At 44.9% G+C, this 22,624-nt stretch overlaps 1 protein-coding gene across 3 annotated transcripts in view; it reads left to right on the top strand.

Moving 5' to 3' along the window:
- Window positions 1-22,624, top strand: part of COG7 (component of oligomeric golgi complex 7) — a 50,069-nt gene that overhangs the window by 7,622 nt on the left and 19,823 nt on the right. For all 3 annotated transcript variants that reach the window (XM_063143347.1, XM_063143349.1, XM_063143350.1), the window contains exons 3-7: window positions 780-928; window positions 2,120-2,236; window positions 2,952-3,120; window positions 21,103-21,185; window positions 22,344-22,466. In XM_063143347.1, coding sequence (XP_062999417.1) covers window positions 780-928; window positions 2,120-2,236; window positions 2,952-3,120; window positions 21,103-21,185; window positions 22,344-22,466 — 641 coding nt within the window. The remainder of the gene's footprint in view (window positions 1-779; window positions 929-2,119; window positions 2,237-2,951; window positions 3,121-21,102; window positions 21,186-22,343; window positions 22,467-22,624) is intronic.

Raw genomic sequence — 22,624 nt, 5'->3', positions numbered from 1 at the left:
AAAAAACACCTTTTCATTTAAAGTTTTAACAGTTTAAAAGTATTTTGGTTTGTATCTGGTCACTGTGAAAACAGGGTGCTAGACTAGGTAGGTCTTTGGTTTGATCCAGTACCACTCTTATTGTGCTCTTATGAGAGCAGACCAAATTGAGACTTTATTCATAAGCCTTTCCAGCTATAATGAAAGAAAACATTGTGGTTCACAAGGAACAAACCAACCAGAAGGATAGTCTGTAGTACGAAGCACTTTGCTGCTGCTAGTGACTAGGGTGCAATCCAATGCGTTTTTAGACAGAAAAAAGTCCCACAGCTCCCATAATTGGCTGGCTGGGGAATGCTGGGAGTGATAGGACATTTTTCTTACTAGACATGCGTAGGTGTTTAGTGGTGGAAATGAAGAGATTATTTAACTTGAAGAAAAAACATATGCAGGAAAGCCTGTGTGCTGTTAGTAAGGCAGGAGTAGCCATGCAATAGAACTGTGGAATCTTGCTGACTGTGGGTAGGGGAACCAAGGAGTCAGTAAACGTCACATTGATTTGAAATAATCGGCAGAATATTTGTGTCTGTAGTTCTGCTGCTGTGTTGAACCATAGTGCCGTCTTTTTGCACTTTCTTGTCCCTCCTTTCCTGGTTATCCTTGTGCTCTGCCTTTTCAGCCTGTTTCCAGTCACTCCAGAAGCACAATAGCTATCTGGCTCTGGGAGTTTCTATGCAATGCATCTTTACCTTTGTACACTGAGCCTCTAGGTCCTTGACAATTGTTTTTCATTTCTTCAGAGACTAGTCACCAGGCACTCCAGAACATGCCCAGAGTTCTGCGGGAGGTGGAAGCCTTGAAGCAGGAGGCAACTTTCCTGAAGGAGCAAATGGTCCTGGTCAGGGAAGATATTAAGAAGCTGGAGCAGGACACAGCTCAGTCCATGCAGGTATCTGCTCCTCTTGTGTGAGTAGGTGGGATGTACACTGTCACTTCCTTGAAGTAGCTTTAGATAAGTTCAGCCCCATTAAACTGGAGCAGGCCAGACCCAACTCCTGACTCCGGGGACCCTCAGTTATCTGTGCTTATGGTAGTAGCCAGTTCTGGCTGCTTAGTTTGTATGTACAGAATCACAAGGCAATGCTGCTCCAGATGGGGCACCGGCATCCATCTGGAGCAGCAGGAATGCTAAAGATCAAACCTAGCCTGAACTACAGCCCAGACTGAACTTGTGTTTCCTCCCCCAAAACAAACAGAATCTGAACTATTATGTTGGATCCGAAGCCAAACAGAACCTTAAACAAGAAAAAGAAGAAAGTCAGGTTACTTACTCGGAATTATTTGGTCTAATTGGCCCCTTACTTTACCACAAATACAAGTCAGCAATGTGCTAATTATGTATTCATATGTGAACCAGAACTGAATTGATTCAGTTGCTGAACATTTATTGGCCTGAATTGGAACCAAACCAGTCAAGCTTCAGTCACCACTGAATCTAAATTCAAACTGAACCAGAAAATATAGTAATTTGAAAGAAAGATGCAGGAAAAATTGCAGTGGGCAAGGGAGAGGCAGTTGTTTGAAGTTGAAGAGGCTCAGAAGGCCTGATTGTAGTGGTTGAAGGACCTTATGCAGGGACCTACAGCCAAACAAACCCAACTATTTGGTTGCAAGTTCAATATTCTACATAATATGTGGAATTCACTGCTAAAAGATGCGATGAGGTTCACTGGCACAGATAGCTATTAAAGGGGATTCAGCAAACTCATGAAGGAGGAAGAGCAGGAACCTTCAGGTCCTGCTTGTGGACTTCTCAGGGGTATCTGGTTGGCCACTGTGAGACTAGATGGACTCATCTTAGTCTGTCCTAGCAGGGTTCTTCACAGGTGCTAAATGGAAAATAGGTGAAGTACCAAGAACCCCCAAAGTTATGCTAATACTTATTATAAACCGAATACTAGGATTCAGCTATCATTAGCTCTTTAAAAAACATACAAGGGAGATGTAATTCATTGGAATTTTTATACTGAAGTGAAAAGTTGCACTTTCATAGAAAGACTATTAATTATATTCAGGACAGATTTCACTCACAATGGATGATGGAGACATCCTGTGACTCTTTTGGTTCTATCTCTTTCAGGTCTTAGTCAAACTGGATCATGTGAAATCCAGGATGCAGCTGGCAGCTGACTCGCTCCAGGAAGCGGACAAGTGGAGCACCCTCAGTGCCGACATTGAAGAGACCTTTAAAACACAGGTTTATACACATTTTGCTGCAAATGGCATCCTGTGTCTTAAACAAGATTTGGGATGGACCTAGAGTCTACTTGCCTCCACCTCTCCTCTGCACCTCTGGCTCTTCAGGTTGGGAGGGCACCACCCAGAGGCTCACTTGGGATCGTTCCAGCTTTTGCATATTGTGCTAAACCATGGTTTTGTGTGCAGACACCTAATGGAGACAATTTAGGTTCTTGAAATGGCAATTTCCATGTAAGCAGGAAGCCTCTCATCAGCTAGTTGGGACTGAAAAGGGTATTTAGGGACTGAAGGTGGAGATCTGGGATGGGAAAATGAGTAATTTGGGACTGGCTATGCTTGATGTTGAAAAAGGCTACACCAAATGATAGCACCAAAACGGGAGATCAGTAGGCATAGGACCCAAAACAAGAGAATTTAGAACTGCTGATTTAAGACAAACAAACGTTGAAGAAGAGTGTAGTGCTCAAAGTATGTTGAACATTTGTCTTATTTGTCTATATAATCTGAGCAACTTTTGTGATTCGATTTTTGTGTAGATTGCTGGTTTGACAGAATTATCTCATACGCTCTCAGGATTTGTTAGATTTGGAGATGTGCACTGATTTTGTTTTTGCTGGCTATGGGTGGGGAACAGAAGTGTACCTTGGCAGGGTGTGTGTGTGGGCTGTGTACTTGTGAAGCAGTGATGCTGTGGTTCTCTTCTCTGGATTCAGGATGTATCTGTGATCTCAGCCAAGCTGACCAGCATGCAAAACAGCTTGGCAGTGCTAGTGGACACACCAGACTACTCGGAGAAGTGTGTGCACCTGGAAGCGCTCAAGAACCGACTGGAGGCCCTCGCCAGCCCGCAGATCGTGTCTGCTTTCAACGCTCAGTCTGTTGGTGAGTGGGAATCCGTGGTCTTGGCCACCTTTTCGCAAGGGAACCGGGGAGGCAGAGAGGCTCCTCTGTTGGCTACTGGCCTCTCACCATCAAGCTGGCCCTCGAATTGTGTAACAGGTGACTTGCTTAAGGAACATGATAGTTGTTCGTAGTGATATTTTTAACATTTCTTTCTGGGAGTTCTATCCAATGCCATCCTTAAGGCTGAAAGTTGGATAAAATATTTAGACAAAGAGTTGGTTTAGAATTATGCTGAATAAAACCTATTCATAGGTGAAAGCTTAAGCCAGCCCAGATAAGAAAGTTCTTGCAGCATTTCCAAAAGAGGTTCAGGCTGTGATTTTGGCTAGGAAGAGAACCCAAGCCACTCCTTTGTGGAGGCACTCCTTGGGGGGTGGGGGGCTGTGCTGTCCAAACTGGGTGCATAGTTGGAATCATGAAGGGGGTGTCCTTGGCAGATTTGAGGGCATGCAGCTCCTGGGCTGTTTAAGCTTCCCTAGATTCCCTCACACTGTGATTTTGAGCTTAAAAGGACTGCCTAATGAGCAGTGTCCACCTCACGTTCAGGTAATGATGTAACATTTCCTTCAATGAAAACTTGTGTTCCTTTTTGGGATGGGGGTTGTGGGGGAAGAAATGGAATATATATGCAAGAATTATTTTATTATCAGATCTAAACTTATTTTACTGAACATAAAAAAGACACAATAGTACATAAATTCAGTTTTTTTGGTATACTAGTGAAATGTAAAAGTAGAACTACTACTACTACTATTATCATTATTAGAGATGGAGGAGCAAGCTGCTGTACGTGAAGGTGCCTAAAAATCTTGTTTTTTGTCATTGGGACAATAAGGAAACATAGAATCATAGAATCATAGAATAGCAGAGTTGGAAGGGGCCTACAAGGCCATCGAGTCCAACCCCCTGCTCAATGCAGGAATCCACCCTAAAGCATCCCTGACAGATGGTTGTCCAGCTGCCTCTTGAATGCCTCTAGTGTGGGAGAGCCCACAACCTCCCTAGGTAGCTGATTCCACTGTCGCACTGCTCTAACAGTCAGGAAGTTTTTCCTGATGTCCAGCCGGAATCTGGCTTCCTTTAACTTGAGCCCGTTATTCCGTGTCCTGCACTCTGGGAGAATCGAGAAGAGATCCTGGCCCTCCTCTGTGTGACAACCTTTTAAGTATTTGAAGAGTGCTATCATGTCTCCCCTCAATCTTCTCTTCTCCAGGCTAAACATGCCCAGTTCTTTCAGTCTCTCTTCATAGGGCTTTGTTTCTAGACCTCTGATCATCCTCGTTGCCCTCTTCTGAACACGCTCCAGCTTGTCTGCGTCCTTCTTGAATTGTGGAGCCCAGAACTGGACGCAATACTCTAGATGAGGCCTAACCAGGGCCGAATAGAGAGGAACCAGTACCTCACGTGATTTGGAAGCTATACTTCTATTAATGCAGCCCAAAATAGCATTTGCCTTTCTTGCAGCCATATCGCACTGTTGGCTCATATTCAGCTTGTGATCTACAACAATTCCAAGATCTTTCTCATTTGTAGTATTGCTGAGCCAAGTGTCCCCCATCTTGTAACTGTGCATTTGGTTTCTATTCCCTAAATGTAGAACTTGGCATTTATCCCTATTAAATTTCATTCTGTTGTTTTCAGCCCAGCACTCCAGCCTATCAAGATCACTTTGAAGTTTGTTTCTGTCTTCCAGGGTATTAGCTATCCCACCCAATTTGGTGTCATCTGCAAATTTGATCAGCGTTCCCTGCACCTCCTCGTCCAAATCATTAATAAAAATGTTGAAGAGCACTGGGCCCAGGACTGAGCCCTGCGGCACCCCACTCGTTGCCTCTCCCCAGTTTGAGAAGGTTCCATTGATAAGTACTCTTTGAGTCCGATTCTGTAGCCAACTGTGGATCCACCTAATAGTTGTTCCATCTAGCCCACTTTTAGCTAGTTTGTTAATCAGAATGTCATGTGGTACTTTGTCAAAAGCTTTGCTGAAGTCAAGATATATGACATCCACAGCATTCCCACAGTCCACAAGGGAGGTTATCCTATCAAAAAATGAGATCAAATTAGTCTGACAGGATTTGTTCCTGACAAATCCATGTTGGCTTCTAGTAATCACTGCATTGATTTCAAGGTGTTTACAGATTGACTTCTTTATAATCTGCTCCAGAATTTTCCCAGGGATGGATGTCAGACTGACTGGTCTGTAGTTCCCAGGTTCCTCCTTTTTGCCCTTTTTGAAGATAGGGACAACGTTAGCCCTCCTCCAGTCGTCCGGCACCTCACCCGTCTTCCATGATTTTGCAAAGATAATAGACAAAGGTTCTGAGAGTTCTTCCGCTAGCTCCTTCATTACTCTTGGATGCAGTTCATCGGGCCCTGGGGATTTGAACTCATTCAAGGAAATTAGGTGTTCTTTGACCATTTGTTTATCAATCTCAAACTGCAATCCTGCCCCCTCAACTTCTGCTTCACTTTTTCCAGGGGGGTCATAGATCCGCTTTTGGGAGAAGACCGAGGCAAAGTAGGAATTGAGCACTTCAGCCTTTTGTTTGTCGTCTGTTATCAATTTGCCATCCTCATTAAGCAGTTGAACCACCATTTCTTTCCTCTGTCTTTTACTACTCACGTATCTGAAGAAAGCCTTTTTATTGCTTTTAGCATCCCTCGCTAATCTCAGCTCATTCACAGCTTTAGCCTTCCTGAAGCCATTTCGGCACTTCTGCGCCACTTGTCTGTACTCTTCTTTTGTAGCCTGGCCTTCCTTCCACTTCCTATATGTATCCCTTTTTGTTAGCATTTAGGGCGCAATCCTGTTGGGATTCTTATTGTCCTCTGAATTTGGAGGCTGATGAGAATCCTATGCAGAGAGGGAGCAGCCTCTGCGCTCCCTCCTCTCTCCATTTTCAGTAGACGGGTGTTTTTGCCCATCTAGTTAGGGTTCTGCAGGAGGACGGGGATGAGGGGGGGGATAGCTCATATTCCTGCTTCCCTGGTTCCCTCCCCTCCCTGCCCACGGAGCCGCCCCCCTTGGAAAGGCAGCTGTTGTAGTTCTCTCTGCACCAGCTGTGAGGGAGAGTGGTGGTGGAAGCTCAGACTCCAGGAATTCAAAGTATCCTGTGGCTCCCCAGGCTCTGTTGAGGGACCATAGTATTGATCTCCCCATGACCTCAACTAAGGCTGCAATTCTGTGCACACTTCCTTTGCAGTAAACCCCACTGAACATGGTGCGGCTTATTTCTAAGCAAACTTACATAGGGGAGGGCTGTTCAAACCGCTGGTCACTTTGCCAACAATGTTATCTAAAAACAGAAGAAACAGTACAAAACAGTACCTGGGATGAGTATGTACAACACAACTAGTGATGATTCCTCTTTCCAGCTGCTCCCAGCCCTGAAGAATAAAAAAATCTAGTAAATCTGGATAGTGAGCTGAAATTCCTAAGGCACCAGTAATGAGTCATAATTGCACATATGTATCATAGTGATTGTGGACAAAATTAGCGATGTGTAGCAACAATCTTTCCATTTAGACAATAATATATAAAAAAATAAAACTCCCTATTTTTCTCTAATCCAAATCACTTTCTGCTTCTGAATTTTCATTTTTATCTCCATGGAATTTGCTGGAAATGAAGCTAGCTTGTCTACACTTTTACATGTTAATTTATTTCTTGCTTAGGTCTGTATTTATTTTCAAACATACATTAGTTCGTTTCACGTGCTGTGGAAGGTGGAGGAATTTTAAGAAGGCAAGAGAATCTGGGAGTTGCATACACAACATTGTAATTATTTAATCCCATAGGTTGACTTACATCATTATTAGAAAACAGATTGAGGGTGCAAAGGGCAACTAAAACAATATTTTAAAATATTTTAAAAAACATTTGACTACAGAAACTATTACATGTAAGAATGTTTTCTCCTAAACACTCCCCCCAAACACTTCCGCCAAATGTAAGCTGACATCTTAGTTTATTATCACCATCTTCATTCCTCCAGAATGCATCTGAGCAACATTTGGGAATATATATTGACTTCAGCAAAGGTTTTGACAAAGTGCCCCATGATATTCTGATTAAAAAACTAGCTAAAAGTGGGCTAGATGGAACAACTATTAGGTGGATTCACAGTTGGCTACAGAATCGGACTCAAAGAGTGCTTATCAACAGCACCTTCTCAGACTGGAGGGAGGTAACGAGTGGGGTACCGCAGGGCTCAGTCCTGGGCCAAGTGCTTTTCAACATTTTTATTAATGACTAGCTGTACCCTGCCACGCGTTGCTGTGGCTCAGTCTGGTTAAATGGAAAAGAAAGAAAAGACAAAGCGGATGTTTCTAATATGTTTAATTTCACAATACTTGTGGATATACAATATTTTTAGTTGTTCCATTGTCTGTGTAGATATAGAGATTGTCTGGTTTGCCAACTCTAGAACACACAACATATAATTGTCCATGTGAGAAGCAATCTGTGTCTAGATCTAAACTGCACAATTCTAAAGATTGGCCCTGAGCTTTGTTGATGGTGATTGCAAACGCCAATCGAATTGGGAATTGCAATCTCTTAAATTGAAATGGCATATCTGTTGGAATCATAGGAATGCGAGGAATGAGGACATCTTCACCTTTGAAAGGTCCTGTCAAGATTGATCTCCGACTATAACAATTGCCACTTCGTCTATAGTTGGAACATTGAATCTTCACACATGTTCTCCAGCAGGCGTTTTGTCAGCATGAATAGCAATCTTGTGTGTATCAGATGGCATCATGTCAATTGCTGTTTTGAACAAATGTACTAAATTGTTTTTTTCGTGAAGTAGCTGTTGCAGTTTTGAAACGATGGACCTTTTTATGCCGGTATAAATTCCGCAGCGTGCATTCAATTCATCATTGCCATCACCAATGAAATACATTTGTAGGAATTTATGTTGACTATCTTGAAACGGAAGGAAGGAGCCGGCTTTATGATAAATTTGTCCTTTGACTTTGAAAGTTGGCATAAATGGAGCTGTGATGATTTCTGCACTGAACGACGTCTTTTGGAAGCATGAGTTATATTTCCTGATGTTAGATAGGAAATGCTTTGATTCTGCGGTATATCCGGCAAGCAAAGTTTGTAATGGTTCTGATGGTTCTCCAAGTTGAGGCAGTTTAATTTTTCCAGCAGCGCAACACATTCCTTTTGTTTCTCCATTAAATTTAAGAGCCTTGCAATAAGGACACACTTCAGTCATAGTGCCGATGAGAACATGCCGCCTCAAACTATAATCATCAGCTGGGTTGTACCGGAATGCAAGGCGATTGTAATCGTGTGATTGTTTACCACGGAGTCGTGTTTGACGCTGATGTGCTGTTTCTCGTTGACGTCTTTCAGCCACTCTCAGCCTGCCGCGTTCATTCTGTTGAGAACAAAGCAGATCTGAAGCTGTAGAACGCGATTGCCGTGCTCGCAATCGTGCATCCTCAAGTCTGGCTGAATGTTGCTTTCCTGGTTCCTTGGCACGTATTTGAGGCATTCTTTTTCTTTTTTTCTCGTTTGCTGATGCCCGTTCTTCCTCAATCTGATTTGCAATTTCTTATCACAGTGCTTCCGCTCTGCGAGTACGACGACCTAAGTGTGATCTTCTGCGAGGCATTATTTGGATGAAGTAAAGCAAATTGTTTGGTTTTAAAAAAAGGATGTTTTTACGGTGAGGAGGTTAGCGGAAACTCCTGGCAGTTACCTTTCTTCAGAACGTGTAACTGTCACAGGTGTGACCTCTATATTCACTCAGCCAATTGTGAGAGAACATGCAAATAAGAGAGAAGGCAGAGGCAGTGGATTGGCCTACTGGTTGGCGATGTCACAATGATCAGCAGGACTGGTTTTGAGGAGGCCTATTTCTTCGATTTTAAGACGAACTTTTGTCCCCATATAGAACATAGTTACATAACAACGCTCACATATTCGAATGCAACGTTGTGTCAAAATTTCAAAGCAATCGGTGAAGAACTTTCGGAGATATAACGTCTGTTTCGAACGAACATTTACATTTTTATTTATATAGATTTGGATGAGGAGGTGCAGGGAACGCTTATTAAATTTGCAGATGACACAAAATTGGGTGGGATAGCAAATACCCTGGAAGACAGAAACAAACTTCAAAGTGATCTTGATAGGCTGGAGTGCTGGGCTGAAAACAACAGGATGAAATTTAATAGGGATAAATGCCAAGTTCTGCATCTAGGAAATAGAAACCAAATGCACAGTTACAAGATGGGGGATCCTTGGCTAAGCAATACTACAAATGAGAAGGATCTTGGAATTGTAGATCACAAGCTGAATATGAGCCAACAGTGCGATGTGGCTGCAAAAAAGGCAAGTGCTACTTTGGGCTGTGTTAATAGAAGTATAGCTTCCAAATCACATGAGGTACTGGTTCCTCTCTATTCAGCCCTGGTTAGGCCTCATCTAGAGTATTGTGCTCAGTTCTGGGCTCCACACTTAAAGAAGGATGCAGACAAGCTGGACTGTGTTCAGAGGAGGGTAACGAGGATGATCAGGGGTCTGGAAACAAAGCCCTATGAAGAGAGACTGAGAGAACTGGGCATGTTTAGCCTGGAGAAGAGAAGATTGAGGGGAGACATGAGAGCACTCTTCAAATATTTGAAAGGTTGTCACACAGAGGAGAGCCAGGATCTCTTCTCCATCATCATCCCAGAGTGCAGGACATGGACTAATGGGCTCAAGTTAAAGGAAGCCAGATTCCAGCTGGACATCAGGAAAAACTTCCTGACTGTTAGAGCAGTACGACAATGGAACCAGTTACCTAGGGAGATTGTGGCCTCTCCCACACTAGAGGCCTTCAAGGGGCAGCTGGACAAGCATCTGTCAGGGATGCTTTAGGGTGGATTCCTGTATTGAGCAGGGGGCTGGACTCAATGGCCTTATAGGCCCCTTCCAACTCTACTCTTTTGTGATTCTATGATGATTAGAAAATTATGAAGTCTGGTAGCTATGCAGATCGCCCAGAAAAAAATAAAGAAAAGACCTGGTTCAGATGATCAGCAGGGGGAGCAGAGCAGGTTGTGGGGGTTGTTTCCCCCACGCTTGAAGCCGATGTTTTCCTAATGTGCCGCAGGTGTGGTGTTGCTGTAGGGGTTGTGGGGTGGATTAGAAGCCACTTCCTCCATGCCATGCGCTGGGTCCGGACAACATGGCAACCTGTGACATGGTGCAAGTAAAATGCTGGTCATGGGGCTGGCATGCACAGGGGCGGGGGGAACAACCCATGCTGCCTTGCTTCCCCCATCCAGCCTTTGGCTCTTCTTTAATACCCCCTCTCAAATTCAGCCTGTTGCCAAATCCTGTCACTTCTCACTTTTCAACAATATTTCAAAAATATGACACTTCCTCTCTGCCTTCATTGAAAACTCTTGCCCATGCCCTGGTCATCTATCACCTTGATTATTGCAGTCTTTTTTCTTACCTTCCGTTGTCTCACCTTTCACCACTCATGTCCATCCAGCCCTTCGCTGCCTCTCTTGTCGTCACTTTCACATCATTCTGACCGTGGGACTCCATTCCTTAAATCCTCTCACTGGCTTCCCTTCATGTCTCCTGCCGCCTGAAATGACACTGCTCATCTTCTGTTGCTGCTCCTTAGGCCTGAAACTGCTTTCCTATCCAAAACTCACCTTTTCAATGAATCCTTTAAGCCACCCCCTAGTACCTATACCTTGTCTATAGATATAAAAGGAAGAGTGTTTGTATGCCCTCGATGGACTCGGAAAACATTCATCCAATTGTTAGGAGACTTTTAGGATTGTACATCTATCTGGGATGGTTTAAGCACCATTAAAAATTTGTCTGCCATCTTGAAACAAAAAGGCAGCCTGTCAAAATTTTTAAAGCTGTACTGCTTCAGTACCATTTCATCAATGTCAACCAAACTTCGCCTATAATTCAGCACTGCACCATACAAAATTGTGTCCATCACCTTGAAATGAAATGGTGGCCAATCAAAATTTTTAAAGGTTTATAGATTCAATGCCGTTTCATTTATTTTAACCAAACTTGTCAAGATGATTCAGCACTGTAGCAAGCAAATTTTTACCATAGCATTATCTATAATCATAAAAGAGGATGTGTCTTTATCCATCCGTCTGTCCGTCATCGCCATAGCTCCAAGAGCATGAAAGCTAGACACCTGAAATATTGCATATATACAAAGCGAACCCTAGGAATGTGCACTTCAGGGTTATTTTATTTTTCTAAAATACATTAATTTTAATTAATTTAAGTGTGTCTATGTGGTTGAAGCCTGCTGTAGCATCTTCAGCCACTAGGGGCTGGCTTCCCTAACTGGCACACAGCTTTGCAATCCACACAGTTCCCAGCCAAGAGCTATTAGCAGAGGCACAGAGTTATAGACCTACCGCTGTATCCTGCTATGGGCCACCGCCCTCACCCCTCAGGCGAATGGAGCGGACTATAGTCTCTCAGGGCACTATAGGGGTGCATCGTGGCAGGGGCCATGCCTACAGCTACCTGCAAGAGTGGCTTCGCTCAGACGGGGCAGGCACAATGTGCCCAACTTTGACAGCTGTGTAGCTGAGCTTGAAGGCTTTGCTGTATCAAACTAAGGGCCATTCCAACTCGGGCAAAGCTGGGTCAATTTTCTAGTTGTAACTAAGCCAAGCACATGTAATTGAAATAATCACATGTTCTTTGCCTGCCTGCTTGCTTATGCCTTATTTATTCCACTTTCCTTTGTTTCCTTGTGTCTATTTAAGATGGTAAACCTTCGATGGAATATGATTATAAGTGCCATATAATCATAATCCTGAAGGGCAGAGTGCGGTTTTTGCAGGAGTGGGATCCCGAAAATTGTGCTTTTTATGTGTGTGTACTATTGGATGTGTGTTTTTTGTGTCCTGGCATGTGTTTGGGGGAAATTATTTGGGATTGACCTTCCTATTGGTTTGGGGGAAATAAATGTGGATGAATAAATTTTTAGAAGAATTTATGTAGAGGTAATATTTATTTTTATTTATTTATTTATTTACTTAGTGGCTTACAAAATGTATAAACTGCTCCATATCTTTAAAATATTCCTTAGTAGAGAACAGTAAAGAGAAAAACCAGAATAGAAAACAATAAAAATATTTTAAATCAAGTTATACCAATAAAACGGGTCATTCAGGTGAAGCTTCTTTAAATAAAATGTCTTTAGCAGACACCAAATACAAACCAACCTTGAATTCCACAGGGAGAATTCCACAGAGCAGGAACCATTACACTAAAAGCTCTTCTCTGAGTGGACCTCAGGTCCATGCAGGACCGCTAGGGATGCCTCCTCCAACACCATGAGGCAGGCTGGTAAGAGAGAAGGCAGGCTTGGCTTTCGGATATCCTGGTCCCAAGTTTAGGCTTTATACACCAAGAACAAAACCTTAAACCTGGCCCAGGGGCAAATGGCAGCCAGTGCAGCTCCCTCAGCAGAGGTGTTATCATGCTGAAAGGGGGCAGCCCCAGGCAGCAGCCAAGGTGCTGCATTCTGCACCAGCTGCAGCTTCCAGACCAACCTCAAAGGCAGCCCCACAGGGAGCGCGTTGCAGTCTTGAGGGTCCTGGCATTGTACCACTGTGGCTGAGCTATCCCTGTCCAGGAAAGGCGGAAGCTGGCAGAAGGCCCTCTGAGCTGGAGTGGCCACATGGGCCTACAGCAGCAGAGATGGATCCAGGAGGGGCAGGTTGCAAGGGGGTTGGACTTGAGGGCCTTATAGGCCCCTTCCAACTCTACTTCCAACTCCTTGCTCTTACCGAAACCTGGCTTCCGGCCCATGATACCGCCATCTCGGCTGCCCTCTCTCTTGGAGGACTCTCTTTCTCTCACTCGAGTCGCCCAGAGGGTCGGGGTGGTGGTGTGGGTCTTTTATTATCTAGTTTGTGCCAGTTCCAGCCTCTCTCCATTCCACCATCACATTGTTTCTCCTCCTTTGAGGCACATGTGGTGAGGCTCTTCACTCCATTGTGACTGCGGATTGCAGTTTTGTACCGCCCCCCCAGGCTCATCCTCAAAATTTCTCTCTGATTTTGATTCGTGGCTGTCCTTTTTCCTCTCTGATAACTGTCCTACTCTTATCTTGGGTGACTTCAATATCCATGTGGATGACCCTCAAGATGCTGCAGCTCTACGATTTCGCTCCTTATCTTCCTTCTATGATCTCAAGCTTTGGTCTGATGGACCCACACATTCCCTTGGGCACTGTCTGGATCTTGTTCTCACTCGGAATTGCTCTGTTTTGGACTTTTCTACTGCTGACTTTCCTTTGTCAGACCATCATCTAGTTTCTTTCAATATTACTCACAATCCTCCTCCTTCACGTCCCGCTTCTCGCTCTTGTCATGACTTGCAATCTATCAACTATGAGGCTTTTTCTCAGTCTCTAGCCTCCTCTCTTCCTTCTGTCCTTTCGGCTGTCTCCTTGGACTCAGCTGTTTCCTCCTTTAATTCCTCCTTATCTTCAACTCTTGATAATCTTGCCCCATCTACAACTCGGATAGTTCGCCCTTCTCAACCCCAACCGTGGCTCACCTCCTTCCTCCTCTACCTTCGCTCTTGTTCCCGGGCAGCTGAACGCCTTTGGCGTAAGACCATGGACTGGGCGGACTTTGTCCATTACAAATTTGTACTCTCCTCTTTCTCTTCTGCCATTTCACTGGCCAAACAGCAGTACTACTCAATGTTGATCCAGTCAAATGCTAGGCATCCTCAGCGGCTCTTTGCGTCCTTCAATTCTCTTCTGAAGCCTAATCCACCATCTCTCCCCGCCTCTCTGTCTGCTAATAGCTTTGCCTCTTTTTTCAATGCTAAAATCCAAACTATTCGCTCTGATCTGGCCAGCTCTGCTCCTCTTCCAGTTCCTGTTCCTCATCTGTCAGTTCCTCCTGCAAATTTCTCCACGTTTCCTTCGGTCTCAGCTGATGAACTGTCTACAGTACTGCGCTCTTCGAAGCCTTCCACTTGTTCTTGTGATCCGATTCCTTCTCGCGTCTTTATAAATCTTATTCCCGCAATCCTCTCTTCCTTGCTTCATATTATTATTTTTTCTCTGTCCTCTGGTTCATTTCCTTCTGCTTTTAAACATGCTACAGTTTCTCCCATTCTCAAGAAATCTACTCTTGATAGCTATCTCTGTCTAACTACCGACCTGTCTCCTTGTTGCCTTTTGTTTCAAAGATCCTGGAGCGTGTGGTCTACTCTCGTTGTCTTGACTTTCTTTCTAGTAACTCTGCTCTGGATCCTTTTCAATCTGGATTCCGTCCTTTGCATTCCACTGAAACAGCCCTTACTAAGATCACCAATGATCTCCTTACTGCCAAGTCTAAAGGCCTTTATTCCGTTCTTATTCTCCTTGATCTAACTGCAGCCTTTGACACGGTTGATCATGATCTTCTCTTAGATTCCCTTCATGACCTTGGACTCCGTGGCTCTGTCTATAACTGGTTTGCCTCCTATCTAGCGGGTCGCTCTTTCAGCGTGTTGGCTAATGGCAGCTCGTCTTCCTCCTTTCCCCTTTCAGTAGGGATTCCGCAAGGCTTGGTGCTTGGCCCGTTACTGTTTTCTTTATACATGTTGCCCTTGGGTAAGCTTATTCAATCTCATGGCCTCCAATATCATCTGTATGCCGATGATACTCAATTATATCTCTCATCCTCGGAACTTTCTCCTGATGTTCACGATCGTATCTCGGCATGTCTCTCAGATATCTCAGCTTGGTTGCTTCATCGTCGTTTGAAACTTAATATGGCAAAGACTGAACTGCTTGTTTTTCCTCCTAAACCTTCTCCTCATCTCTCATTCTCTCTTACTGTCAATGATGTTACGCTTACTCCGGTCAAGGAAGCTCGTAGTCTTGGCTTTATATTTGATTCCTCGCTCTCCTTTATTCCTCATATTGAGGCAGTAGATAAATCCTGTCGTTTTTTCCTGTATAATATTGCCAGGATTCGATCATTTTTGTCTGTCTCTTCTGCCAAAATGCTTGTTCATGCACTGGTTATTTCACGGTTGGACTACTGCAACCTTCTTCTCTCTGGCCTTCCTTCTTCTCACATCAGTCCGTTGGTTTCTGTCCACCACTCTGCCACTAAGATCATCTTCCTGGCTCGCCGCTCTGACCATGTTACTCCACTTCTGAAATCTCTTCATTGGCTTCCAATTCACTTAAGAATCCAATATAAACTTCTCCTGTTAACCTTCAAAGCTTTTCACGGTCTAGCTCCTTCCTATCTCTCCTCTCTCATCTCACACTATTGCCCCGCTCGTGCTCTTTGCTCCTCTGATGCCATGCTTCTCGCCTGCCCAAGGGCCTCTACTTCCCTTGCTCGGCTTCGTCCATTTTCTTCTGCTGCCCCTTACGCCTGGAACGCTCTTCCAGAACATCTGAGATCCACAAGTTCAATTGCAGCTTTTAAAGCTCAGCTAAAAACTTTTCTTTTTCCTAAAGCTTTTAAAACTTGATGCTGTTTGGACTTTATACTGTTATACTGTTAGTTTTACCCTACCCTGTGCCTGTTTACCCTACCCAGTGCCTGTTTGCATTCTCTTCCCCTCCTTATCGCTCTACTATGATTTTAATAGAATGTAAGCCTATGCGGCAGGGTCTTGCTATTTACTGTTTTACGCTGTACAGCACCATGTACATAGATGGTGCTATATAAATAAATAAATTAATAATAATGATAATACTATTCTATGATTCTACCACAGAGGCAAACAAAACAATACTTGACAATATTTACTTAAGAATGTTTGGTGAATAATAACAGGAACAAAACAATTACCAGAACTATGGACCAAACATATTCAACTCCCTTTTCAACCCACAGTTCACTGTGAAGAGCCATGTTTATTGGTGCTGGACCAACAACAGTTGCTTAGCCCAGTTCTTTAGGCCTTGTTCACCTGTCTCTGTGTGCAGGTGCACTCTTTGTTGAGCTGCAGCCTGCCTCCTTCTCCTTCTCCACCATGCTGCTGGTTTCTCCGTCCTTCCTTCTCTTTTCTCCTCCGTCACTCCTTTTCTGCCTCTTTTTCCTCCTCTGGCTTCCCTTTCCCACTGACATTCTGATCCTCCCTCACTCCATTCCATGCCCCTCCCACTTTACTCAGCCCCCATTCCATGGCCCTTAGAGACAGGCATTCAAGGAACCTCAGACTACAGGCCTGTTTATTTCAGAGGGAGTGCAACCCTACCCAGAACAAGCAATCAGCTGGATTCTGGAACCACTCACCCACAGGCCCTCTGATATGCCACGATTCGGCTTCAGTTTATTGGTCTTCATCCAGCCCATCAGTGACTTCAGACTCTGATCCAGGATTTGCACAGCTTCACTTGATCCAAATGTCACAGGGAGATAGAGCTGTGTGTCATCAGCGTAGTGCCTTATACTGCGTCAGACCATTAGTCCATCTAGCCCAGTATTGCTGAAGCTGACTGGCAGCAGCTGCTCTCCAGGGTTTCAGACAGGGATTTTTCCACCTAGAGATCATAGAATCATAGAATAGTAGAGTTGGAAGGGGCCGACAAGGCCATCGAGTCCAGTCCCCTGCTCAATGCAGGAATCCACCCTAAAGCATCCCTGTCAGATGGTTGTCCAGCTGCCCCTTGAAGGCCTCTAGGGTGGGAGAGCCCACAACCTCCCTAGGTCATTGGTTCCATTGTCGCACTGCTCTAACAGTCAGGAAGTTTTTCCTGATGTCCAGCTGGAATCTGGCTTCCTGTAACTTGAGCCCGTTATTCCATGTCCTGCACTCTGGGAGGATCGAGAAGAGATCCTGGCCCTCCTCTGTGTCACAACCTTTGAAGTATTTGAAGAGTGCTATCATGTCTCCCCTCAATCTTCTCTTCTCCAGGCTAAACATGCCCAGTTCTTTCAGTCTCTCTTCATAGGGCTTTGTTTCTAGACCCCTGATCATCCTGGTTGCCCTCCTTTGAAGATGCCAGTAATTGAATTTGGGGGCTTATGCATGCAAAGCATGTGCTCTACCACTGAGCCATAGCCACTCTGTCACGTTGCTCCAAATCCCCTAATGACTACTCCCAGCGGCTTTATATAGCTGAATGACATTGGGGACAAGAAGGTAGCCTGTGGAAGCCCATAGCTCAGTTGCTAAGGAGTCACCCAGTGTTACTCTCTGAAACTGGCCCTGCAGGTGGGACCAGAAGCACTGTAATGCAATGCCTCTGCTGCACAACCCGTAGAGCTAGTCCAGGAGGATACCATGGTCGATGGCATCAAAAGCCAATGAGAGGCTGAGCAGGCTTGCCATCTGTCCCATCTGTCAAGGCAATCAGGGCTGATTCAGCCCTGTGACCAGGACAGAAACCATATTGAAATGGGTCTTGGTGATCGGTATCTTCCAAGAGTGCCTGCAGTTGTGCTACCTGACCTTTGTGAGTAGCTTCCCCAAAGTTATGAGTGGAAATTAATTGGCTTTGCCTTTTTGTGAAGGGTTTTTGGGGTTGGAACAGAAAACTGGGTTCAAACGGGTGTGTTTGTGTGTCCGGGCTCAGACTTCTGCCTCAGCCCCTGTAGTCCAGGTCCTTGGCCAAGTTACTTGCCTTTTAGCCTCGTTGGCCTTTTCATGAAATATGTGTTTGCTGCAGTAGTACTTTTTGTGATCAGCCACGACAGCCCATGACAGCCCTTTTGTGACTTGTGCTGACAACACATTCTCAAAAACCCAGATCTGCCCATGGACCTCACAAGGTTGAGCACCGTTGCCCAATCCCTATTGTCCATCCACGCCACTGTCCTGCAAGTGTTAGTCTACCAACCACCCCGCTACCTGTCAGACTTCCTGGCCGAGCTCACAGAACTGGTCTCGGAGCTGGTGTTGGAGTCACTCAGGCTTTTGTCCCTGCTCCATAAATACAGGCTTTCCAGTCCTGTGGCTGTCAGTGGAGTGGCAGTGCGGTCTGTCTATGAGAGCCTTAAGCTGTGTATAATAGCTGGGTCCTTAGATGAAAAGCAACTGTTAGCCTTGTGCCTAGGCTCTCTAGAGAGGAAATTCACCAAAGGCTGGGCTGCCCATGCAGAGGTCTTCTTGAGGGCTGATCTCTCCTCTCAATCCCAAACCTGCACTTCTTGTAGTTGACTGTTGAACTTGGATTAAGCTCCTGTGGGGTGGGGGAATGATATTTGTGATGTGCTATCACGTTTACAGTGGGCATGGTAGTACGGCCTGAGCATTCCAGATGGGGGCAGATCAATCAATGTGTTTGTCTACTGGAGAACCCTTCGCTAGCCCTGCAACCGTGATGAGATCACTTCGAGCTTTGCTAGAAAGCCACCAGGAGGGGGCATCCATGTACTGAGAGTGGGCCTTTGCTTGGGTTACTTGGAGCAGTGCCCTATCCCACCCCAGGGGGGAGCTTTGGTCCTGCCCAGTCACATCACAAGGATGGGCAGGCTAACTCCCTTTCTCTTGAAATCCAGTGCAGCGTTTCCCATGCGGTGGTTGGTACATGCCACAAAATGGGCTGCCTTCCACTTGTCTATCTCTCCTCCTGTCCCCAGCGTGGGAAAGCCATGCAGGGCTGGGGTATCATGCATGGCTAGGCCATGGCCAGAGGGATAGTCCTTTCCAGCTTGCATCTGGTCTCAGGGGAATTTGGGAAATGAGTATGTTTTTTGCTGCCTACCAGTTATCCATGCTCTGGTAACCTCCAGGTTGGGTTACTGCATTGTGTTGTATGTGGGACTACCTTTGAAGATAGTTCAGAAGCTTCAGTTAGTTCAAAACAGAGCTGCTAGGTTACTAACTGGGACTGGTCAATACGATCATGTGACTGCAGTGCTTCATCAACTGCGCCGGCTTCCAAACTATTTCCCAGGCAACTTCAAAGTTTTGGTGTTGACTTTTAAAGCCCTAAACATCTTGGGACCAGAGTACCTAATTGAACATCTTCTCCCATATGTCCCTGCTCGGACCCTTAGGTCATTGCCACGACACAGGCTCTGAACACCAGACCTCACGGCTGCCACCACTTATTATGGGGCGACACAGGCTCTGAACACCAGACCCGGCCGAGGCTACTCCCTGCTCAAGCTAAGCACCACCGCTTGATACGCCTGAGGCAAGGGATAAAACCCACCTTCCTCCAAACTATGTGGAGAAAGGGGTTTAAAATGGAGAAGGATTTTAATATATATAATAATGCGCTGTGAGTTATATCTGCTTAGGTAAATGATTGTCAGAGTGGGTGTTATACATGTACATTGATGGTGCTATATAAATAAATAATAATAATAATAATGAATCATAGAATCATAGAATAGCAGAGTTGGAAGGGGCCTACAAGGCCATCGAGTCCAATCCCCTGCTCAATGCAGGAATCCACCCTAAAGCATTCCTGACAGATGGTTGTCCAGCTGCCTCTTGAATGCCTCTAGTGTGGGAGAGCCCACAACCTCCCTAGGTAACTGATTCCACCGTTGCACTGCTCTAACAGTTAGGAAGTTTTTCCTGATGTCCAGCTGGAATCTGGCTTCCTTTAACTTGAGCCCGTTATTCCGTGTCCTGCACTCTGGGAGGATCGAGAAGAGATCCTGGCCCTCCTCTGTGTGACAACCTTTGAAGTATTTGAAGAGTGCTATCATGTCTCCCCTCAATCTTCTCTTCTCCAGGCTAAACGTGCCCAGTTCTTTCAGTCTCTCTTCATAGGGCTTTGTTTCTAGACCTCTGATCATCCTGGTTGCCCTCTTCTGAACACGCTCCAGCTTGTCTGCGTCCTTCTTGAATTGTGGAGCCCAGAACTGGACACAATACTCTAGATGAGGCCTAACCAGGGCCGAATAGAGAGGAACCAGTACCTCACGTGATTTGGAAGCTATACTTCTATTAATGCAGCCCAAAATAGCATTTGCCTTTCTTGCAGCCATATCGCACTGTTGGCTCATATTCAGCTTGTGATCTACAACAATTCCAAGATCTTTCTCGTTTGTAGTATTGCTGAGCCAAGTGTCCCCCATCTTGTAACTGTGCCTTTGGTTTCTATTCCCTAAATGTAGAACTTGGCATTTATCCCTATTAAATTTCATTCTGTTGTTTTCAGCCCAGCACTCCAGCCTATCAAGATCACTTTGAAGTTTGTTTCTGTCTTCTATGTGTATGTCTTCTACTACATATGTGTAAACTTAAGATGATAAATGCCAAACAGACACGTGGGACTTTTGTGGTAGTTTAAAAACAAAACAATCAAAAATTATTTTTAAAAGTTCATAAGCTTTGTTTCAAATAACATTTAAAAACCTTTTTGAAACCTTTCATACAATCCTGTCACTCATCCACATACGCGCTTTCCTTTTTCTCACACAATCACTCTTGAACTTTCTTTATTCTCAGTATTGATTAATATATATCCACTACGTGCACACCACACTCTAAAGACACCACTCACTACTCTGAACCTCAAATTTCCCAGAACTTAAGTACCCTAAACACAGAGAGCACTACAGACTCTAAGAGTACCTAACAAGTCCCCCCGAAAAGTCCCCCTCAATCCCCTCAATCCTTCCCTTATATATCACTCCTCCCCCCTCCCAAGACATTCTAACTCCGCCCACTCAGGCCAACATTCTAAAAACCACAGACTTACAAACTGCAGACATACATTTGGAATTGACTTGTGGGGTGTAACGCCACAGTCATCTTTGGGTGCCACTGCTGAAGGAAGCTAGAAGGGTGGCACCACACTTACAGAATGAACTCCCCAAAGAGGCTCACCTGGCACCAATGTTGTTATCTTTTTGGTGCTAGGCAAAGGCTTTTCTTTTCTCCGAGGCATTTTAGAGACCTAGTTATGGCCGTTTTAATGATTCCTGTGCTGTTTGTTGTTTTGCATTATGTTATTTTATAGTCTTTTAAATATTTGTATTTTATATTTAATTGTTTTTGTGGCATCTGTATTTTTTTAGATCAGGCCCGAGTGTTTGTGAAAGTCTTCACAGAAATCGACCGGATGCCCCAGCTGCTGGCCTACTACTACAAATGCCACAAGGTATCCAGCCCCCCTTGCTGTCCTGTCTCCACTGAAACATGCCGGTTGCGTTTGATGAACTCCTTAATCTGGATGAAATGAAGAATACCTCTTCTAAAACTGTTCTTGGCTATTTGTTTGTTTGTTTATTGATTAATACTTATATACCACTTAATATAATAAAAGCGGTTGCAGACTGCATCCCAGTAGTTTGGGGAAGTGCTTTCCAATTGTGTGTGTCGGGGTGGGCGGATTGGAGCCCACTCAGGACATGTTTTTGTGGCTGGGACACCTCTTGCTAATGAACATGCAGTCTTCTTGCACAAGCCCCATTGAGATGACTAGCAGTCCAGTCCAGTTTTGATGGGCTTCGCCAGGAAAGCTGCCTGGTGGATTGTGCCCCACATGTCAGGTCTGCTGATTCCTCATTTGGGGCAGCAGGCCAGCCTCACCTAGTCCTTTCTTCTCCAGATTGTTCGTCCCTGGGAACAATCCAGCCAAGGAACGTGGGTGGTGTTGGTTTCATCCTCAGTTATGAGCAACATACCAACTTTAATTAAATTGGTGGGGGAGCCAGGAAGCTGCCTCTTTGCTCTTTTTTGTGTTCTGAGCTTGAGAAAGGATGGGACTTTGCTCAGAGATGCTCTAACAGGTGGCTCAAGGAATACTTGTGTATGTGTGTCATGCAGTCAGCAGACTTTGTGGAGGGGGGTTGTTATGCAGTCCAGAGACTTCTTACATTGAAGGAGGGTCCCTGAAATTGTTGCTATTTTATTTATCAAATTTATCAAATTTCCCTCGAGGTCCTCAGGCCCACGTCAGTCAGCCCATCTCATTCTATCCCCCTAACAGCTCTATGAAGCAGAGGTTAGGCCCAAGGCCACCGAATAGGCTGAGCAAAGCTGGGACTTGTTGTACATCGCACCATCTTCAGTTTATCTGTTGCAGGCAGATTTTCACACTCTTTGGATCAGATGTGATCCTGGAGAAGTGGTGTCATTGTTGATCAGTGCTTTTGGGTTGGAGTATGAAGTGATAAAGCAGGTTTTCTAGTTCTATGTAGGAAAGACCTCACCCTTGTTTTCCTAGTTAGCCTGGAAGAACAAATGTACTTTTGATTCTGCACAGTAGGAAGGCAGGTCATAAAAGTGATGAAAGTGATGTCTTTTTTGCTCATAGGTGCAGCTAATAGCCACCTGGCAGGACTTGTGCCAATCCGACCTCCCCTTGGATCGGCAGCTGACAGAACTCTATGATGTGTTGCTTGGAACATGGCACTCGCAGCTACAGTGGGCAGCGCAGGTATGACTGTGGCTGATGGACGAGGAGGGAGCAGTGAGGGCTGGAATCTCCCTGCTGATGATCCGGAAGGGTTGAAGATCTGGCAGTAACTCAGGGATTGGTGGCGGCTGCGGCTGCCCCTAAGGCTGCCCTATCGCTTTCATCTTTTGAAAGGCAGC

Source organism: Elgaria multicarinata, chromosome 17, assembly GCF_023053635.1.
Source record: "Elgaria multicarinata webbii isolate HBS135686 ecotype San Diego chromosome 17, rElgMul1.1.pri, whole genome shotgun sequence".
Taxonomy (NCBI): domain Eukaryota; kingdom Metazoa; phylum Chordata; class Lepidosauria; order Squamata; family Anguidae; genus Elgaria; species Elgaria multicarinata.
Note: the sequence above shows the minus strand (reverse complement) of the source record. Positions and strands in the feature narration are given on the sequence as shown.